This window comes from Peromyscus maniculatus, chromosome 8 (genome assembly GCF_049852395.1).
Source record: "Peromyscus maniculatus bairdii isolate BWxNUB_F1_BW_parent chromosome 8, HU_Pman_BW_mat_3.1, whole genome shotgun sequence".
NCBI lineage: Eukaryota > Metazoa > Chordata > Mammalia > Rodentia > Cricetidae > Peromyscus > Peromyscus maniculatus.
This window is the reverse complement of record NC_134859.1, coordinates 53,734,717-53,749,374: the sequence shown is the minus strand read 5'-3', so window position 1 is coordinate 53,749,374 and position 14,658 is coordinate 53,734,717. Positions and strand designations below refer to the sequence as shown.

Here is a 14,658-nt window from a genome sequence, read left to right as displayed (position 1 = left end):
CGTAGCCCGCAGCGGCCCCGCGTGGCCGGTCTAGGCACCTCGGGATCCCAGCCTGCGTGGCGCTCCCGCCCCTGCGACCTCCTTAGACAGACCTCTAAGGAAGGCACAGACATTAGCAACCAGGCTTCATTATGTCAGGGTCCTGGACACGAAAGTACATCCTTCCTTGTCGTTTAGGTGAGCGTGATTAGAACACAGAAAGATAGAAAAATACTCTTTTAGGCAAGAGTGCAGCCACTCGCTCAGAGCCCGGATAGCTCAGTCGGTAGAGCATCAGACTTTTAATCTGAGGGTCCAGGGTTCAAGTCCCTGTTCGGGCGCTTGGTTTTTGACGATTCTACACCTACAGAGCGCTGTTGCCTTTATGTATTACTTGACGAGAGCAATATAAAGCAAAAACGATTGCCTTCTTTTAAAAAGAGATGTAGATAAACGAATTGGGAACAGAATTTCGACCAGTGATAATAAGAGGGAGCAGCACTGTGTCTGCAAACCAGGAAAACGAGTTTATTTTTTCTAAAAGTCACATGAAGAAGAGTAAAAAGAAGTTGGTGAGGTCCCTTTTAATAGTATATTTCACTTAATACAAATACTTAAAAATTTTATTCTAACTTGAAATTGGTATTTTAAAGTCAGCATTTTAACTAAATTTTTGGTCTTTCGTAATCTTCAAGTTTAGAAGAAGCATTCCTATCCCAGGTACTCGATAACCACATCTAGTAGTTGGTTTCCTCGTGCTTTATTTCGCTTCGGTAAATGATGAAGTTGGAGTGATATGCAAAATAGGATACAGAATAATGTATATAATTTCCGAGGCGCCACCAGCAGAGGGGGTTCCATGGTGTAATGGTTAGCACTCTGGACTCTGAATCCAGCGATCCGAGTTCAAATCTCGGTGGAACCTAATGTTTTCGTGTACCATCCAAACAGATCATTTTGAAGCTTTTCATGTTGAGTAGTCTCTATCGCGGACTGTCAGATAGAACTTACAGGAAATAGTTTACTTACACTGGGATCTGTGCTGATTTTAAATGTATGACATGACATGACGTAATATATATTTCGAGACATAGTTTCAAAGGAGATCGCTTATAAACAGGTCACTTTTAAGGTTGCTTACAGATCTTGGCTATGAATACGGAACGGGTCTTGGGTTCTGTTGGCAAGAGCAAGGAAGAAGGTCAGTGGTGAAACACTAGCCAAGTCGTAAAACTGAATAAAGTAGCCTTTATTTATATAAAGGGTTCTACTACTAAGTAGAATGGGTGGCTCCGGAGAAAAACTCTGGCCTGGCAGCGGTGGGATTCGAACCCACGCCTCCGAAGAGACTGGAGCCTAAATCCAGCGCCTTAGACCGCTCGGCCACGCTACCCGCGTGAAAGCCATGATTTCCCATTCTCTTCCTAAGAGAGGAGAAGGACGCCCGCACAAAGATCACCACGCGGACCGAGCTGGATTCCGCTTGCTGTGTATTTCAAACCCGGGACGAGGAGCCCCAGAGACCCGGAACGACGCGGTCTAAAGAGGCGAAACAAATGAGCCAGAAGACACAGAGACTTACGGCAAAACAAGTTTATTGAGTGGGACCAGATCTGGGCACCGAGCAAGCCTGAGCTTGGTAACGCTAGGAGCGGGCGCCCGAGCTTTGCACCGCTGGCTGGCTCCGAGTCCGCGGCGGCCCCTCCTGCGCCTGCGCCCACCCTCGCCCCCACCCAGCTCCCGCGTGTCCCACATCTCCTGCCGCTAGCCTGAGCTTCGCCTCCAGCTCCCAGGACGCCCCGCCCACTTCCGTGCACACACTCGCACACACTCCCGCGCTACCCCCTTTTTTTTTTTTTTTTTTTCTACGCTGGTGTCCGTAAGCCGAAAGAAGGCGCCGCCCGCCATGTGGCTCTGTGGCGCAATGGATAGCGCATTGGACTTCTAGTGACGGAAAAGCCATTCAAAGGTTGTGGGTTCGAATCCCACCAGAGTCGGTTTTATTGATTTCTTTTCTGGGCTGTCATTTAAAATAAACCCACTTTGCTGTCGCGTCCGGTTTTCCACCTCGAGTCGGTCCCGCTCGGCTCTTTACTTACCTGTCTGCCCCAGGGCTTGGGCCGTGGAGAGCAGGCCTAAGGGCGGGAGAAGGGTCTGGGCAAGTGGGCGAGGCGCCGATATAGAGGCAGGCCCCTGGCTCGGGGACACACCGGGATTGAATAACCATTTTATTCCATGCACTAGGGACTCGGGAAGGGACCGGGACTGGGCTGGGGCGGAGAGGGTACAATCCTACACGCAGGGAAGTGGGGCGGGGGGACGGGACAGGAAAATATATATTTATATAGATACTCTAATATAAACCACATCTCACCCGCGCGCTGAGCCCGCGCGCCCCGCTGCCCTCCTCGCCCGGACGTCCGCCCGCCCGGATCCCTCTCCTGCCCTCTCGGCTGGAGTCTCTAACCCCACTCCCAACCCCCGCCCCAGCCCCCCAAAGCTCAGGGCCAAGGTCTCCAAAAGGCGGGCGGTGGGAGCGGCGGGGCCTTGGGCGCCCCGTCTTGTCTGTAAGGCGGCGGCGGCGGCGGCAGCAGTCCGGTGAGGGGCGCCGGCGCGCCGGAATCCCCGGCGCGAGGGGAGCAGCGGGACGGGGACCAAGCGCAGCGGGGGCTAGGGGGGCCCTGGTGCGCGGGGGGGGGCTGGTGCCGCGCGGGGCCGAGGATGGGCGAAGCGGGGTCCAGCGGTGGGCGCGGCGCTGGGAGCCCGGGCTCGACGGCCTCGGGCCGGGGCGGTTTGGGGCGCCGGTAGCCGTGCAGCGCGGAGAAGAGCTGGGAGCGGGCGGCCGGGCTGGCGTCGTGCGCAAAGGCCGCCAAGCGAAGCAGGCACTCGCGGAAACCCGACAGGTAGCAGCTGGCGAGCGCCTCGGCGTCCTGGCCTGGGGACCGGGGAGCCCCTGGTGCGGCCGGCGGGAGGACAGGCGGGCAGGGCGGGGGGCCCAACGGGGGCGGGGTGGGGGGGTGAGGGAAGGGGCGGGGCGCGGAGGTACCCAGGTCAGACGGGCGCACAGACGGAGACGGGAGACCAGATGGACGCGTAGAGACGGGGGTGAGAGAGACACAGAGACAGACACGCGCAGGTGTCATTAACCTCGCCGCGGAGCCCCGCGGGCCGCTCCCCCAGCCGCCCCCCCCGTCCAGCGCACAGCCCGCCCCTTCCCCGGCCCGAGGCTTCCGGACCCCCCACCATCCCCACCACCGCACCCTCCCTCCGCTGCCCCACCCCCCGCGCTGTACCCCGGGGCTCCACCCGGCTGCGCTCCCTCAAGTAGCCCACGGCGAACTCCAGGATCTCCGCTTTCTCCAGCTTCGGGTTCCGGAGGTTCTACAGGCGGAGGGAGGCGGGGGGCGCAGAGACAGAAAGGGGTGGGGAGAGAGGGGGAAAGTGGCTGGGGGAAGAAGGGAGGGGCGGATACGGGGGCTGCGGGCGCCCCCAGGACTCGCGACCGAATGTGGAGGTGACCAAGAAAGCCCCCCCCCTCCTCACCCCACCCCGTCCCACCCTGAGACTGTCCAACCTGAGGGAGTGGAACCGATTCCCAACACGTGAGGAGTGAGTGGGTAGGAAAACAGCAACCCGGATGGTGAAAACCACCGCAGAACTGAAGCTGGTTTATTCGAGGGGTGGGGTGGGGAGCGGGACGGGGCAGGAGGTAGAGGAGGACATTGAGAAACCCCAAGGGGGGGAAACTGAGGCACGCTGGAAGCTCAGTTTACAGAGCCAGACGGGAAACTCACAGACCCGCAAGGTGGCGAAGATCGAATTCTGAGAGCGAGAGAGGAGGGTGTGGGATGGGATTTCAAAGGCCAGGCTTGGGTCAAGGATGCCTTGGGACCAGGGTCACCACTCCAGCTTATGTCCCCACCCCGGTGGAAAGCCCTGGGACACACGTCCAGGATGCGTAAGAGCCTGGGGCCGGCGGTGGAACTGACCTGGTCCCTGGTCCTCTCCAGCAGTAGCAGCCTCAGCTCTTCCAGGCTGCGGTTGATGCGGTCCCGGCGCCGCTTCTCCACCAGCGGCTTCAGCATCTGTGACCAGCGGGGAAGGGAGAGCGGGCCGACCGGACCGGGACTCAGCGCCGCCACGCGAGCGTCCGACCCTGCCGCTGGGAAAGCCCACGCGTCCCTTTCCCCCCGAGTCCCTGGTCGCCTAGGGCTGCTCCGTGCATCCTGCCTCCTTCCCAGCGCCCTAGCGTCGGGTTCAGAGGCTCGCCCCCACTTCTCCCGGCTCCCTGCCCCTGCCCCTTCTGTGTTCCGCTTCCTCTTGTCTCCCGTCTGGGACTCTCCTCTCTCTACATCTCTATCTTGTGTGGTCTCCCTCTCCGTGAATCAGTGAAGAACTTTGGGGACACTCTTTGCCCCCCCCCCAACCCGCGCGGTGCGGATCGGAGTTGGTAGCCCAGGGTGAAAGGGAGACACACAGCACGACCACACACACCACCGCCTCTCCTCGCTCAAGCCCTTCCAGGCACGCGCCTAGAAGTCGCCACTGGCTCTCTCCTAAAATCACCGGGGCTCGCACCTCTGGAACCAACGACTCAAATGTCTTCTCTTTGAGTCAGACGTGGTTCACAGCTGCTGACGGACAGACAACGTCCATAGCTTCTCCTCCTCTTCTTCCCCCCTTCCTCCCCGGGCTCTGTACCCTAGCTTATTTTATGCGTCTGTAGCGCGCACTCCATGGCCTCGAACGCGCGGTAATCCACCTGCCTCGGCGTCCCGAGCGCTAGGGTGGGCCACGGTGCCCAAATTCTGGCACTCTCCGGCGCCCTCCAGGCCACAAGCCGCAACCCACGGTAATTTAAACCCCTAGACCTTGGCTGCCGCCGCCCACGCGAGTCGGGCTCTGACCCTGTCCTCTTCATACTTTACAGGTTCTTTGGGTCGCACGAGCGCCTTTGTGCTTTTCAGTCCTGCGTCTCCATCCTCACCCCTAACCCACAGTGTGAGGACCTGGCAGCCCTCTGGCCGGAACAGGGGACTCCCGGCTCCCTCCCTTCCCACCTCTCACCTTGGGGCCGTCCCTATTCTCAGCTCGATCCCGGGTGACCATTGCGCCTCCGGACCCTGCGGTGGACACAGCGCGCGCTCCCTAGATCTTTATACCCCGCCTCAGCAGGGTAGGAGGGATGGGACCCGGACCCGCCCCCTCCAGCTCCTGGATGCCTAGGGCCAAGACCCTGGCACGAGGCTCCCGGAAAGGCGGGGACCGAGGGGGGAGGGGAAGGAGAGGAACTGGCCCCAAGTGTGGGAAGCGAGGGAAGGAAGGGGCCACAGGCTGGTTTAAGGACCCTAAGGCTGTATAAGAAGGCGGGACCCCACTGAAGGGAGGGGACCATTCGGGGGAGGGAGTTTAAGTGAACTGGGACACAACTCGCTTGGACATGAGATTTGGGGATCTCCTAGAGGAGTAGATTTCTCGGAGGCTCACTATGGCCTCAACCACACTGAAATAAATGTTAGCACGCTGCAGCGTCCAGTCTGAATGCTGTGTCTCTTCCCCCAGTCCCCCCAATCGCTTGGGCAGAAGGAGCACCCCCTAAGGGTGCAGAGCGGGTCTGCCGGGTTCTATTGGCTGGCTGGGGGGAGGCTCACCGCTGTACCTGTCCCTTCTTCTCAGTCCCCACAATAACTCCGCTGCTTATCCCTGCAGACCTAGGAGGATCTGCCATCAGGCGGCTGTGGGTGGGGGCAAAGGAAACTTCTGGGGGTCGGGGGGAAGGATGGAGTCCTTGAAGTATAAGTAGGAGTGAAGAAACCTTTCCATTTACCAGCGTTTGCTTTAAAACTAAATTCAGGAGTATGGCTGACGGGGAAAACCTCACACAAGCGCACCGGGGTTACTTGCCTCTGGAGGCGATGGGTGACGGTAACGGAGCAGGAAAATGTGAGATTTGCTAAAGGGACAAGAAGGGATTGGTTACAAAGGGGGATCCTCACCCACCTCAAACCAAGAGCATGGCCCTCTACGGAAGGATGTGCCAACACTTGGAGACTTCAGGACGAAGTGCCTGAGAAGGTAAAACCGAAATTTAACGAGACAAGAAGACACGGGGGAAGGACAGAGTCAAGACAGGACTACGAACCGGGCCAGAGGGTGGCTGCGGAGTCAAAGTGCAGCCTCCGTCCAGAGGCCCTCCACACCCTTGCCAAACGCAGAGCGGGAGGGGCCCAGACTTGAGAAGGGGGCTCCCATTTGGGATTAGCCCCCTCCCCGTACATCCCACCTTCCCCGGCTTCAGCCAAATGGGAGCACAGATGTGTGGCCGCAGCAGGCCCCGCCGCCCCCCTCCTTGGGAACCAGAATTGGGGTAGAGTTTTTCTCACCTGCACGTGAGGCTCGAGGGCCGGGGCAGTTGGCACCCGGGTGTGGGGCCGCCCCTGGCCATATGGAATGACTTTATGGCCCGGTGGCCGGATCCAAGGGAGAGAAAGAATGGCCTGGTGCTCCACCCACCTCAACCATGCTTTACAAACCCTTTCTACGCTTAGAAGCTTGAGCAAGGCTCGCTCCGCCTTTGACAAGTTCAGATACATCCATTTGCAGAGTTTTTCTCGCCTGCATTGGTGGTTCAGTGGTAGAATTCTCGCCTGCCACGCGGGAGGCCCGGGTTCGATTCCCGGCCAATGCACGACTTACATTTTTCTTTCCCTCGAACTAAGAAGATAAGGTTGATGACAAGCATCTATTTTAGCTTAAACTTTTCAAACAACAGTGAAAATGTAGCGTTTTGGTTTTGTGGTCGCCTTGGGAGCTCCGGAACTAGTCCCTGACTCCGCAGATCTGTCCCCCCCGACCCCACCCCACCCAGCCTGGGAGGTTCTGGCTGCCTGGACACACCCACCCACGTCCGCACCTCCCGAGGCGCAACCGTGAGAAAGGACACGGAGCTGGGATCCCTGCCCAGGGGTCCTCTCCGCGGGGGAGGCCAGGTCTCCCGAGTCTTTCCCTCTTCCTCTCGCTCCCTCTCATTTTCTGTTCTGAAGCGGCTTTCTGCTTTCTGCTGCGCCTTTTCCCCAGGTCCAAGGACCTGGGCATGACAGCCTTCCGGTCTTTCGGGTCTCTGAGTGCTTCTCAGCGACTCCAGCTCTCTGATTTCCTTTCCCCCCAGGTCTCTAGGCGACTTCTGCTAGGGTTCTCCTGGTCGAGGGTGGTCTCTGCTGACTCTCGCGTCCCTCTGCTGCTCCCTCTCTGCGCCTCTCCCGGCTGTCTTGTCTTCTTTCCTGGTCCCTGTCGCCTCCGGGAACCCTGCGCTCCCACGCTCGCACCCCCGGTTCCCCGCGGCTCCCTGGCCCGCCCCTGGCCCCGCAGCTTTGATCCCGCACGCGCCGCGCCCGGGGAGGGCGGGACCCGGCACGGCCACCTGCCGGGGCCACTTGTGAGCGACCCGGGGGCCCTGACGCCCCGCGCCGGCTTTCCGCTCCCCTCCCGAGAGCTCCGCCGCCCTCCGCGCCCCTCCTCCCGGCCTTCTCAGGTTCTCACAGTCTGAATTCCGGTTTAAGCCTTCCTCTCTCTCCTCTCTCTGTCCCTTTCAGCCTGGTGGGTCTCATCTCGGATTTGTGTCAGTGACAACGCTCCCTTCTCAGTGCCAAGCAGGGGCCATGGCCCCAGGAGAAAAGTAAACAATCTTGGCATCTCTACGAGCCCAACTGGTGCATTTGCACGCTCAGTCCTAGATCTGTGTGTGCTTGCCAAGTGCCTACTGTTGTTAGGCACTGGGGTTACACTGGCCCTGAGCTCTCCTGAAATGCGCATTATTGGCGGTGTGGGGACAGGAAATGACCAAGAAGGCAGAAAATAGAATAGGATAATTTCACGTGGTTGTAAGGATAATTGCAATGGCGTGGCAATGGAGTGCTTAGTCAAAGTGGTCAGAGGCAACCTCTCGGTGGTGATGCTATCTCAGCACGGTCACCCATGCGTCCAGGCAAAATGAATAAAAGTCCAAGCCCTGTTGAAAAGAGATTTTTTTTTTTTTTGGATGGGAGCTAAAGAAAGAACTTAGAATGAGATCTACATGAGCAAACTGGGGGTGAGGGGGGTAATAGAAGGCAAGGGTCGGGGGAAAGAGAGCTTAGGGGAGCGGGAGGTCCCAGCTGGATCAGGAATAGAGTGGGAGAACAAGGAAAGAGACACCACAATAAATGAAGACCCCAAGGGAACAGGAAGAAGCAGAGTGCTAGAGAGGTCCCCAGAAATCCACAAAGATACCTCCACAATAGACTACTGGCAATGGTCGAGAGAGTGCCTGAGCTGACCTACTCTGGTGATTGGATGGCCGAATACCCTAACTGTCATGATAGAACTCTCATCCAGTATCTGATGGAAGTGGATGCAGAGATCCACGGCCAGGCCCCAGGTGGAGCTCCAGGAGTCCAACCAGTGAGAGAGAGGAGGGATTGTATGAGCGAGAGATACTGAGACCATGATTGGAAAAAGCACAGGGACAAATAGCCAAACTAGCGGAAACACATGAACTGTGAACCAACAGCTGAGGAGCCTCCATGGAACTAACTGGACCAGGCCCTCTGGATAAGTGAGACAGTTGATGAGCTTGAACTGTTTAGGAGGCCCAGGCAGTGGGACCAGGACCTGTCCTTGGTGCATGAGCTGGCTTTTTGGAACCTAGGGCCTATGCTGAGACACTTTGCTCAGCCTTGGTGCAGGGAGGAGGGGACTGGACCTGCCTCAACTGAATCTACCAGGCTGGGCTGACTCCCCAGGGGAGACCTTGCCATGGAGGAGGTGGGAATGGGGCTTGGATTGGGGGGAAGGCTGGGCGGTGGGTAGAGGGAGGACAGAGGAATCAGTGGCTGATATGTAAAATTAAATTAATTATAAAATAAAAATATTTATTAAAAAATTAATTAGAAAAAAAAGAAAGAAAGAACCTAGAACAGAGAATTGAGGGGCCGAGGATATAAGTCGGGCATAACTCATCTCACAGGATTTTGGAAGCCTTAGAAGATCTTGAGGATTAGTCTAAGTGCAATGGAGAATTCGAGGCCAGCTCTGGCAACAAGACCACTTTTGAGGTGACATCCTAGCTTGAGAAAATGTTCTTTTAACGAAGTGTAGCAATCACAGAGCACCTATGCCACACTCTCTCAATGGGAAAGGGGTCTTGCTTGCCACTGCGGCTCATTCCCCACCCCCCACTGGCGTCAACCCACCCATCTCCAATCCCCCCCCCATCACTGTTATTCCCATTGGCATCAGAAGTGCTATAGGCCATTTGATGAGAAACGTGTGAAACGCTCATTTTGAAAAGTAGAAAAATAGACCTATGGGTTTAAGAAAATAAGCTTTCTCGGTGGCTGAGGGCCTGTTCCAGAACTTCAAGTGCATAAGCTGATTCACCATGATGCTAATGAAATTGAGGAGCCCCCTAACAGAATCTGGGGGAGGTTCCAGCAAGGTGTTCATAGGGCAATAGCATTCTGTAAATTGCACATACACACAAAGAAAAAGAAATACGCAACTAGGAAGGCAGTCTGTGGAGAATATTGTGAGGGTTTGACAGGCGTCAGGGTACCTTTCTGGTGTTTGGCAATGTTTTGCTTATTAAGTATTAGTTATGGTTATAATCATCATTGTAACTATTTTTGAGACAGGGTCTTGCTTTTCCTTGCCATATTTTACTTCACTAACAGTTTGTCAGATTTTTTCCCCTCATATTAAGGATTGAACCCAGTTTCACCCTCTATTTGTCAGCTTTTTAAATATGTAAATTGTTGTGTTCTTACATTGTTCTAAATATTACTTATTATGCCTGATTTTTTTTTCCTTTCGAAAATTATATACACCGGGTGGTGGCACTTGCCTTTAATCCCAGCACTCTGGAGGCAGAGTCAGGCGGATCTCTGAGAGTTAGAGGCCAGCCTGGTCTAGAGTGTGAGTTCCAGGACAGCCAGGGCTACAAAGAGAAACCCTGTCTCCAAAACAAAACAAAACAAAAAGTATGTTCTTTTTCAGGCCCTTAAAACCTAAGGTTACCCTCTATGAGACAAGTTGAATGAACTGAGTAATTTGACTCCAACTCCTTGCTCTGGTGCAGATGTGGCCCATGAAGATGTGGCCCGTGAAGATGTCCCTAGCGCACCTTTGTTTGAGGGTGTGAGTCAGGGGTCTCTACGAAGATCTCATGCCTCAGTTTCAGAGAAAGCCTTTGTCCATGCATGCCCGGGTTGTGTCCCAACAGTACATGCACAGGCATCTACGTCTCGCGGCTTCCTCCCTGTGGTGAGGCACACTAAAGTTCACGGGAGGGCAGTGCACGGCCACCTCAGGCCTCTAGGGATGCAGGCAGAGGAAGAAAGATTGGTACAGCTGGTGCTGTGCCTAACTTCCGCTCTCCCAGTGGGACACCTCCCCAGGCCGGGGTTTCCAGCCCCTTGTCCTTCCCCTTTCTTTCTTCAAAGGGAAAGCGGACTTCTTAAGATGCCCTGGGTCCCGAATAGGGGAGTTCCTAGAAGGCTGTTTCCCTCGGGCTTGGGGGTTGGAAGCCGGGAAAACTCAGCTTCCAAGCAGAAGCAGGAACACAGAGGAGTTCTGGGCTCCTGAAGCAAACTCGCGTGGTCCATCTTCCTGGTCTCTTGTTCTGTGATTCACAACTAAACAGGGGAATCACAGACTCAGATAAAGTCGAAAAGAGCACTTTTAAATTTCTTTCTTTTCCTTTTTGTTGGTTGTTTCAAGGAAGAGTCTCAACAGGAAAGAAGATCGTAAACTTGAAAGACCACGGCTGCAAAAGGTGAGCCCTGCCTGCGTTTCTCCAGTCCTCAGCACGTTTATCCTTCCTGCTCTCCTCCAGCCCCGACACCAACAGCTCCAAACAAAACAGGCAATGAGCTCTGCCCGTACTGGCTTCTGCTCTTGTCGGGGAAACAGTTCGTGTGGGTTACCCCAAATATTATTTGGCAGGCAGTAAGTACACTGAAGGAAAAAAACAAAACAAAACAAAACAAAACAAAACAAAAAAACAGAGCAAGGGCGTAGAGGGTAGGAACTGTAATTCTGCAAAGTCTCACCCTGGAAGAATGGGGTGCAGGATGGGGGGTGCCTGTACTCCTAGCATTTGAGAGGCAGGCGAATCAGAAATTCAAGGTCTTCCCCAACTACATAAAGGACTTGAGGCCAGCCTGGGCTACGTGAGACTCTACCTCCAAAAGAAAAGGAAAGAGGAAGAAAAAAGGCTTTGTTCTGTAGTCCCATCTATTTATGTTGGCTAGAAACTTTGGACTCTTATTTTTATCCAGTGAAATATTGAACTATATACTCCATTAAAATCATTTATTCAGAGTTGATTGTGGTGGCACATACCTTCATCCCAGCACTCAGGAGGCAGAGGCAGGCAGATCTCTGTGACTTTTGGGCCAGCCTAGTCTAAAAGGGAATTCCAGGACAGTCAGAGCTACAATAGAAAGACTCTGCCAACCCGATACAGTGGCCCACATCTTTAATTCCAGCACTCAGGAAGCAGAGGTAGATGGATTTCTGTGACTTCAAGGCCAGCCTAATCTACATAGTAAGTTCCAGGACAGCAAAACCCAAGACTCAAAAAGAACAAACAAAATATTTAGTGATAATTAATTTTATTCATTTATTTATTTGAGTCAAGGTCTCATGTAGGCTCTAATGACTTTGAACTTGTGATCCTCTTGCCTCTACCCCCCCCCCAAGTAGTGGGATTTAAAAACATGCACCTTCACCCAGTTTAATGAGGTGCTGGGGATGGAAAACTTCTTCACATGTACTTCATCCTCACTTGCTCTGTTTTCTTCCTCTTCTTCTTCTCCTTCTTCTTTGGTTTTTCAAGACAGGGTTTCTCTGTGTGGCTTTGCACCTTTCCTGGAACTCACTCTGTAGCCCAGGTTGGCCTCGAACTCACAGAGATCCGCCTGCCTCTGCCTCCCAAGTGCTGGGATTAAAGGTAGGCACCACCACAGCCCGGCTCTGTCTTCTTCTTAACTGTTAGGCCGGCTTTTCTTTGAATGCTTTCTTCCTTTCTGGCCTAACAAAGTGTTCCAAAGCTATCTGAAAGCTCCTCAACCCCAGCTGCGAATAATCCTTTTACTCAAGAAGAGCCTTGGTTCCTGTTAGCAGAAAATGCCATCTATTGCTGAGATGTAGGTTTTTGTTTGTTTGTTTTATGTCTTTGCTTCTAGGCTCACCCAAGGGAAAGGATGCTTGGGAGGTAAGGAGTGAGACCGGAAGTCACCGAGGAAACTGCAGCTTCATCTTGATAACCTGCCTCTGCTGATAGTCAGATGCCCCTCTGGTTAGACATCCCTGAAAGTGTAGTTAGGTTCCTACTACATCAGAAACCGAGGCAGCAGAGCCTTCCGCCCGCCCCACAGATGCAGTTAAGAAGGGTCTGCATCATCAAAAGGCTGACATCCTTAGAATAGCTTATGCCTTGTGGATTTGACCTTTTTGTGAGGCTCATGGAAGAATTGGCTCATCATGATTTGAAGGGAAAAGGGGTGACCTTCTCAATGAATATGCCACTCACCTCATAAATATTCATACGTTTTCTTTAAAATCCACAACACAGAACCCAGGGGGCTGCTCTCTGCCTTAGGGCAGCCCCTCCCCACAGTGTCTGGAGTGATAACTTTGCTGAATAAACTTTGCTCAAGATGCCTGTGTCTCTTGACTGCTTCTTTCCGTCACGAAGAACAAAGCTGAAAAGTCCCCATAGGAGAAAGAGCTAGAAAATTGTCTATGTGATAATTGATTTCTGTTTCTACATACAGTAAAACCATGAGTTTATATTGACACTACCCACTGAAAGACTCTGGAAGGATGGAAGAATGATGGAATCTGATTCATGATTTATTTATTTATTTATTTATTTATTTATTCGGGATCTGGGCATCGGACCCTGGGTCCATTTTCACACAAAGTGCTACTCTACTGAGCTATAGCCTGCATGGTGTTGGTTAGCTGGTTAGTATTTTGTTGCATTTTGAAAGACTCTCACTATGTAGCCCGAGCCTGTCTCAAACTGGAGAGCCCCCTGCCTCCACCTCCTGAGAATGGAACATTACTGGTGTGAGCCACCCTCCAGGCCTTCCCCTTTGGTTTATAGACTTAGACTAGAAGATCACCTTTGCTGGGGAGGGGAGATGATGGGAAGGGATAGTAGCTCATGCCTGTAATCCCAACACTTTGGAGGCCGAGTTAGAAGGACCACTGTGACTTTCAAGCCCAGCCTGGGCTACATAGTAAACATAGTGAATTTGAGGCTATCCTGAGCAACCTTGTTTCAACCCTCCCTTCCCCAACCCCCACCTCCCAGGAAAAGAGAAGACTGGAAGAGAACTGTAGTCACAGGAAGGGCAGTTAGTGGAAAGGGGCACACCTTAGTTAGAGTGCCTCCCCAGCATGCAAGAAGTCCTGGGTTTAATCCCAGCGTCCCAAGAGACTGGACCCAAGGGGGTAATTTAGGAGACACTGCAATAATCCAGGTGACAGGTGAGAGACAAGCCTGGATTAGGATGGAATAGTCAATGGCACTTAGCTGAGCCTTGCACATTAGAAAAAGAAATTGCAGGCTGATCAATGTGGAATGTTAGGGGGGAAAAAGACCCAAGGGTGATCCTAAGGGTTTTAAGTGTAATAATCTAGAGAAACAGAATTTTCATCGACCAAAATGAGAAGACTACAGACGAAGCAGCTTTGAGGGGGGAAAGTGTACCCCTGCTCTATAGCCAAGTGGAGGTGGGGGAAGAGGCCAGTTGTACATAAGCATTTGGGGAACAGTCCCTGATCTGGAGATGAAAACGTGAGGCAACACGACATATTATCTGGCTTTTAAAAGTACTAGACTAGAGATGCCTCAGCAAAAAGCACAGGCAGAGAAGAGAGTTGGTTGGAAGATGGAGCCTTGTGACGCCTCTAACACTAAAGATCCAGAAGGCAAGTCTGAATGAGGCAGAAGGGCCATCAGAAGGCTGTTAGAGGTGGGAAGGCTAGCCAAGAGGCTGGCTCTCTCTAAAGGCAGGCATCAGACTACTGTTCATTAAGCAGTGTGATGGTTATTTGCAACCTTAGCAAAGGCAGCTACGAGGGTAAGAAGGGTATGTGCGCGGTTGGAGGGGCTCAAAGGACTGTAAGAAGGCGGAGACAGTGAGATCACTTATTGCCGCACAGAGGAGCATGGGATGGCATGGTAACTAAGAGCACGGAGTCCAGACAGTGTCGTGCTGTTTTTTTGGCCTTTTCTCCAGTTGGCTCACAACAGCGCTATAGTCTGAGTAACCAGGAAAGAATAGAGGCCTGTTGAGCTCCGCAGTCTGGAAGCTAAGAAGCCCGAGAGCGTGGTGTCCGCATATCTAGTGAGAGTTTTCTTGTTGCATCAGAATTTGGTGGAGGGGATCATATGGTGGGACAGAATAAGCAAGCTTGTTGGAGTCGCTTCTTAGAAAGCTGTGATCATTGTGGGGGCTCTCTACTCCTATGACATCCTTCAGTTAGAATAATGTCCGCGAGGCCCTACCTCCCATCAAATTACCCATCTGAGCATTAAGTCGCCAACACAAGACTTTTCAAGGACACACAGCAGCTGTTTTTGCTGTTCGGAATGAAATCACCTCGTCTGAAAGCTGATGGGAGCAA

General features: G+C 53.5%; 1 protein-coding gene and 5 non-coding genes across 7 annotated transcripts; 4 read left to right on the top strand and 2 right to left on the bottom strand.

Moving 5' to 3' along the window:
- Positions 1-247: 247 nt before the first annotated feature.
- Trnak-uuu (transfer RNA lysine (anticodon UUU)) lies at positions 248-320 on the top strand. Its single transcript has one exon. It is a non-coding gene; the product is annotated as a tRNA-Lys (tRNA).
- Positions 321-832: 512 nt separating this feature from the next.
- On the top strand, positions 833-904 carry Trnaq-cug (transfer RNA glutamine (anticodon CUG)). The gene has a single exon. It is a non-coding gene; the product is annotated as a tRNA-Gln (tRNA).
- Positions 905-1,290: 386 nt separating this feature from the next.
- Positions 1,291-1,372, bottom strand: Trnal-uag (transfer RNA leucine (anticodon UAG)). The gene has a single exon. It is a non-coding gene; the product is annotated as a tRNA-Leu (tRNA).
- Positions 1,373-1,889: 517 nt separating this feature from the next.
- Positions 1,890-1,976, top strand: Trnar-ucu (transfer RNA arginine (anticodon UCU)). Its single transcript is given in 2 exon segments — positions 1,890-1,926; positions 1,941-1,976. It is a non-coding gene; the product is annotated as a tRNA-Arg (tRNA).
- Positions 1,977-2,480: 504 nt separating this feature from the next.
- Hes7 (hes family bHLH transcription factor 7) lies at positions 2,481-5,194 on the bottom strand. Of its 2 annotated transcripts, none has more exons than XM_076577749.1 (4): positions 5,047-5,194; positions 3,969-4,064; positions 3,273-3,360; positions 2,481-2,947 (listed from the first exon to the last, which is right to left on the bottom strand). In XM_076577749.1, exons 1-4 carry the CDS (start codon positions 5,086-5,088, stop codon positions 2,481-2,483), a joined length of 693 nt encoding a protein of 230 aa, XP_076433864.1. In that variant the 5' UTR covers positions 5,089-5,194. The 2 variants fall into 2 exon arrangements, with proteins under 2 accessions (XP_076433864.1, XP_076433865.1); XM_076577750.1 differs by having other exon boundaries at positions 2,481-2,932.
- Positions 5,195-6,596: 1,402 nt separating this feature from the next.
- Trnag-gcc (transfer RNA glycine (anticodon GCC)) lies at positions 6,597-6,667 on the top strand. The gene has a single exon. It is a non-coding gene; the product is annotated as a tRNA-Gly (tRNA).
- Positions 6,668-14,658: the final 7,991 nt, after the last annotated feature.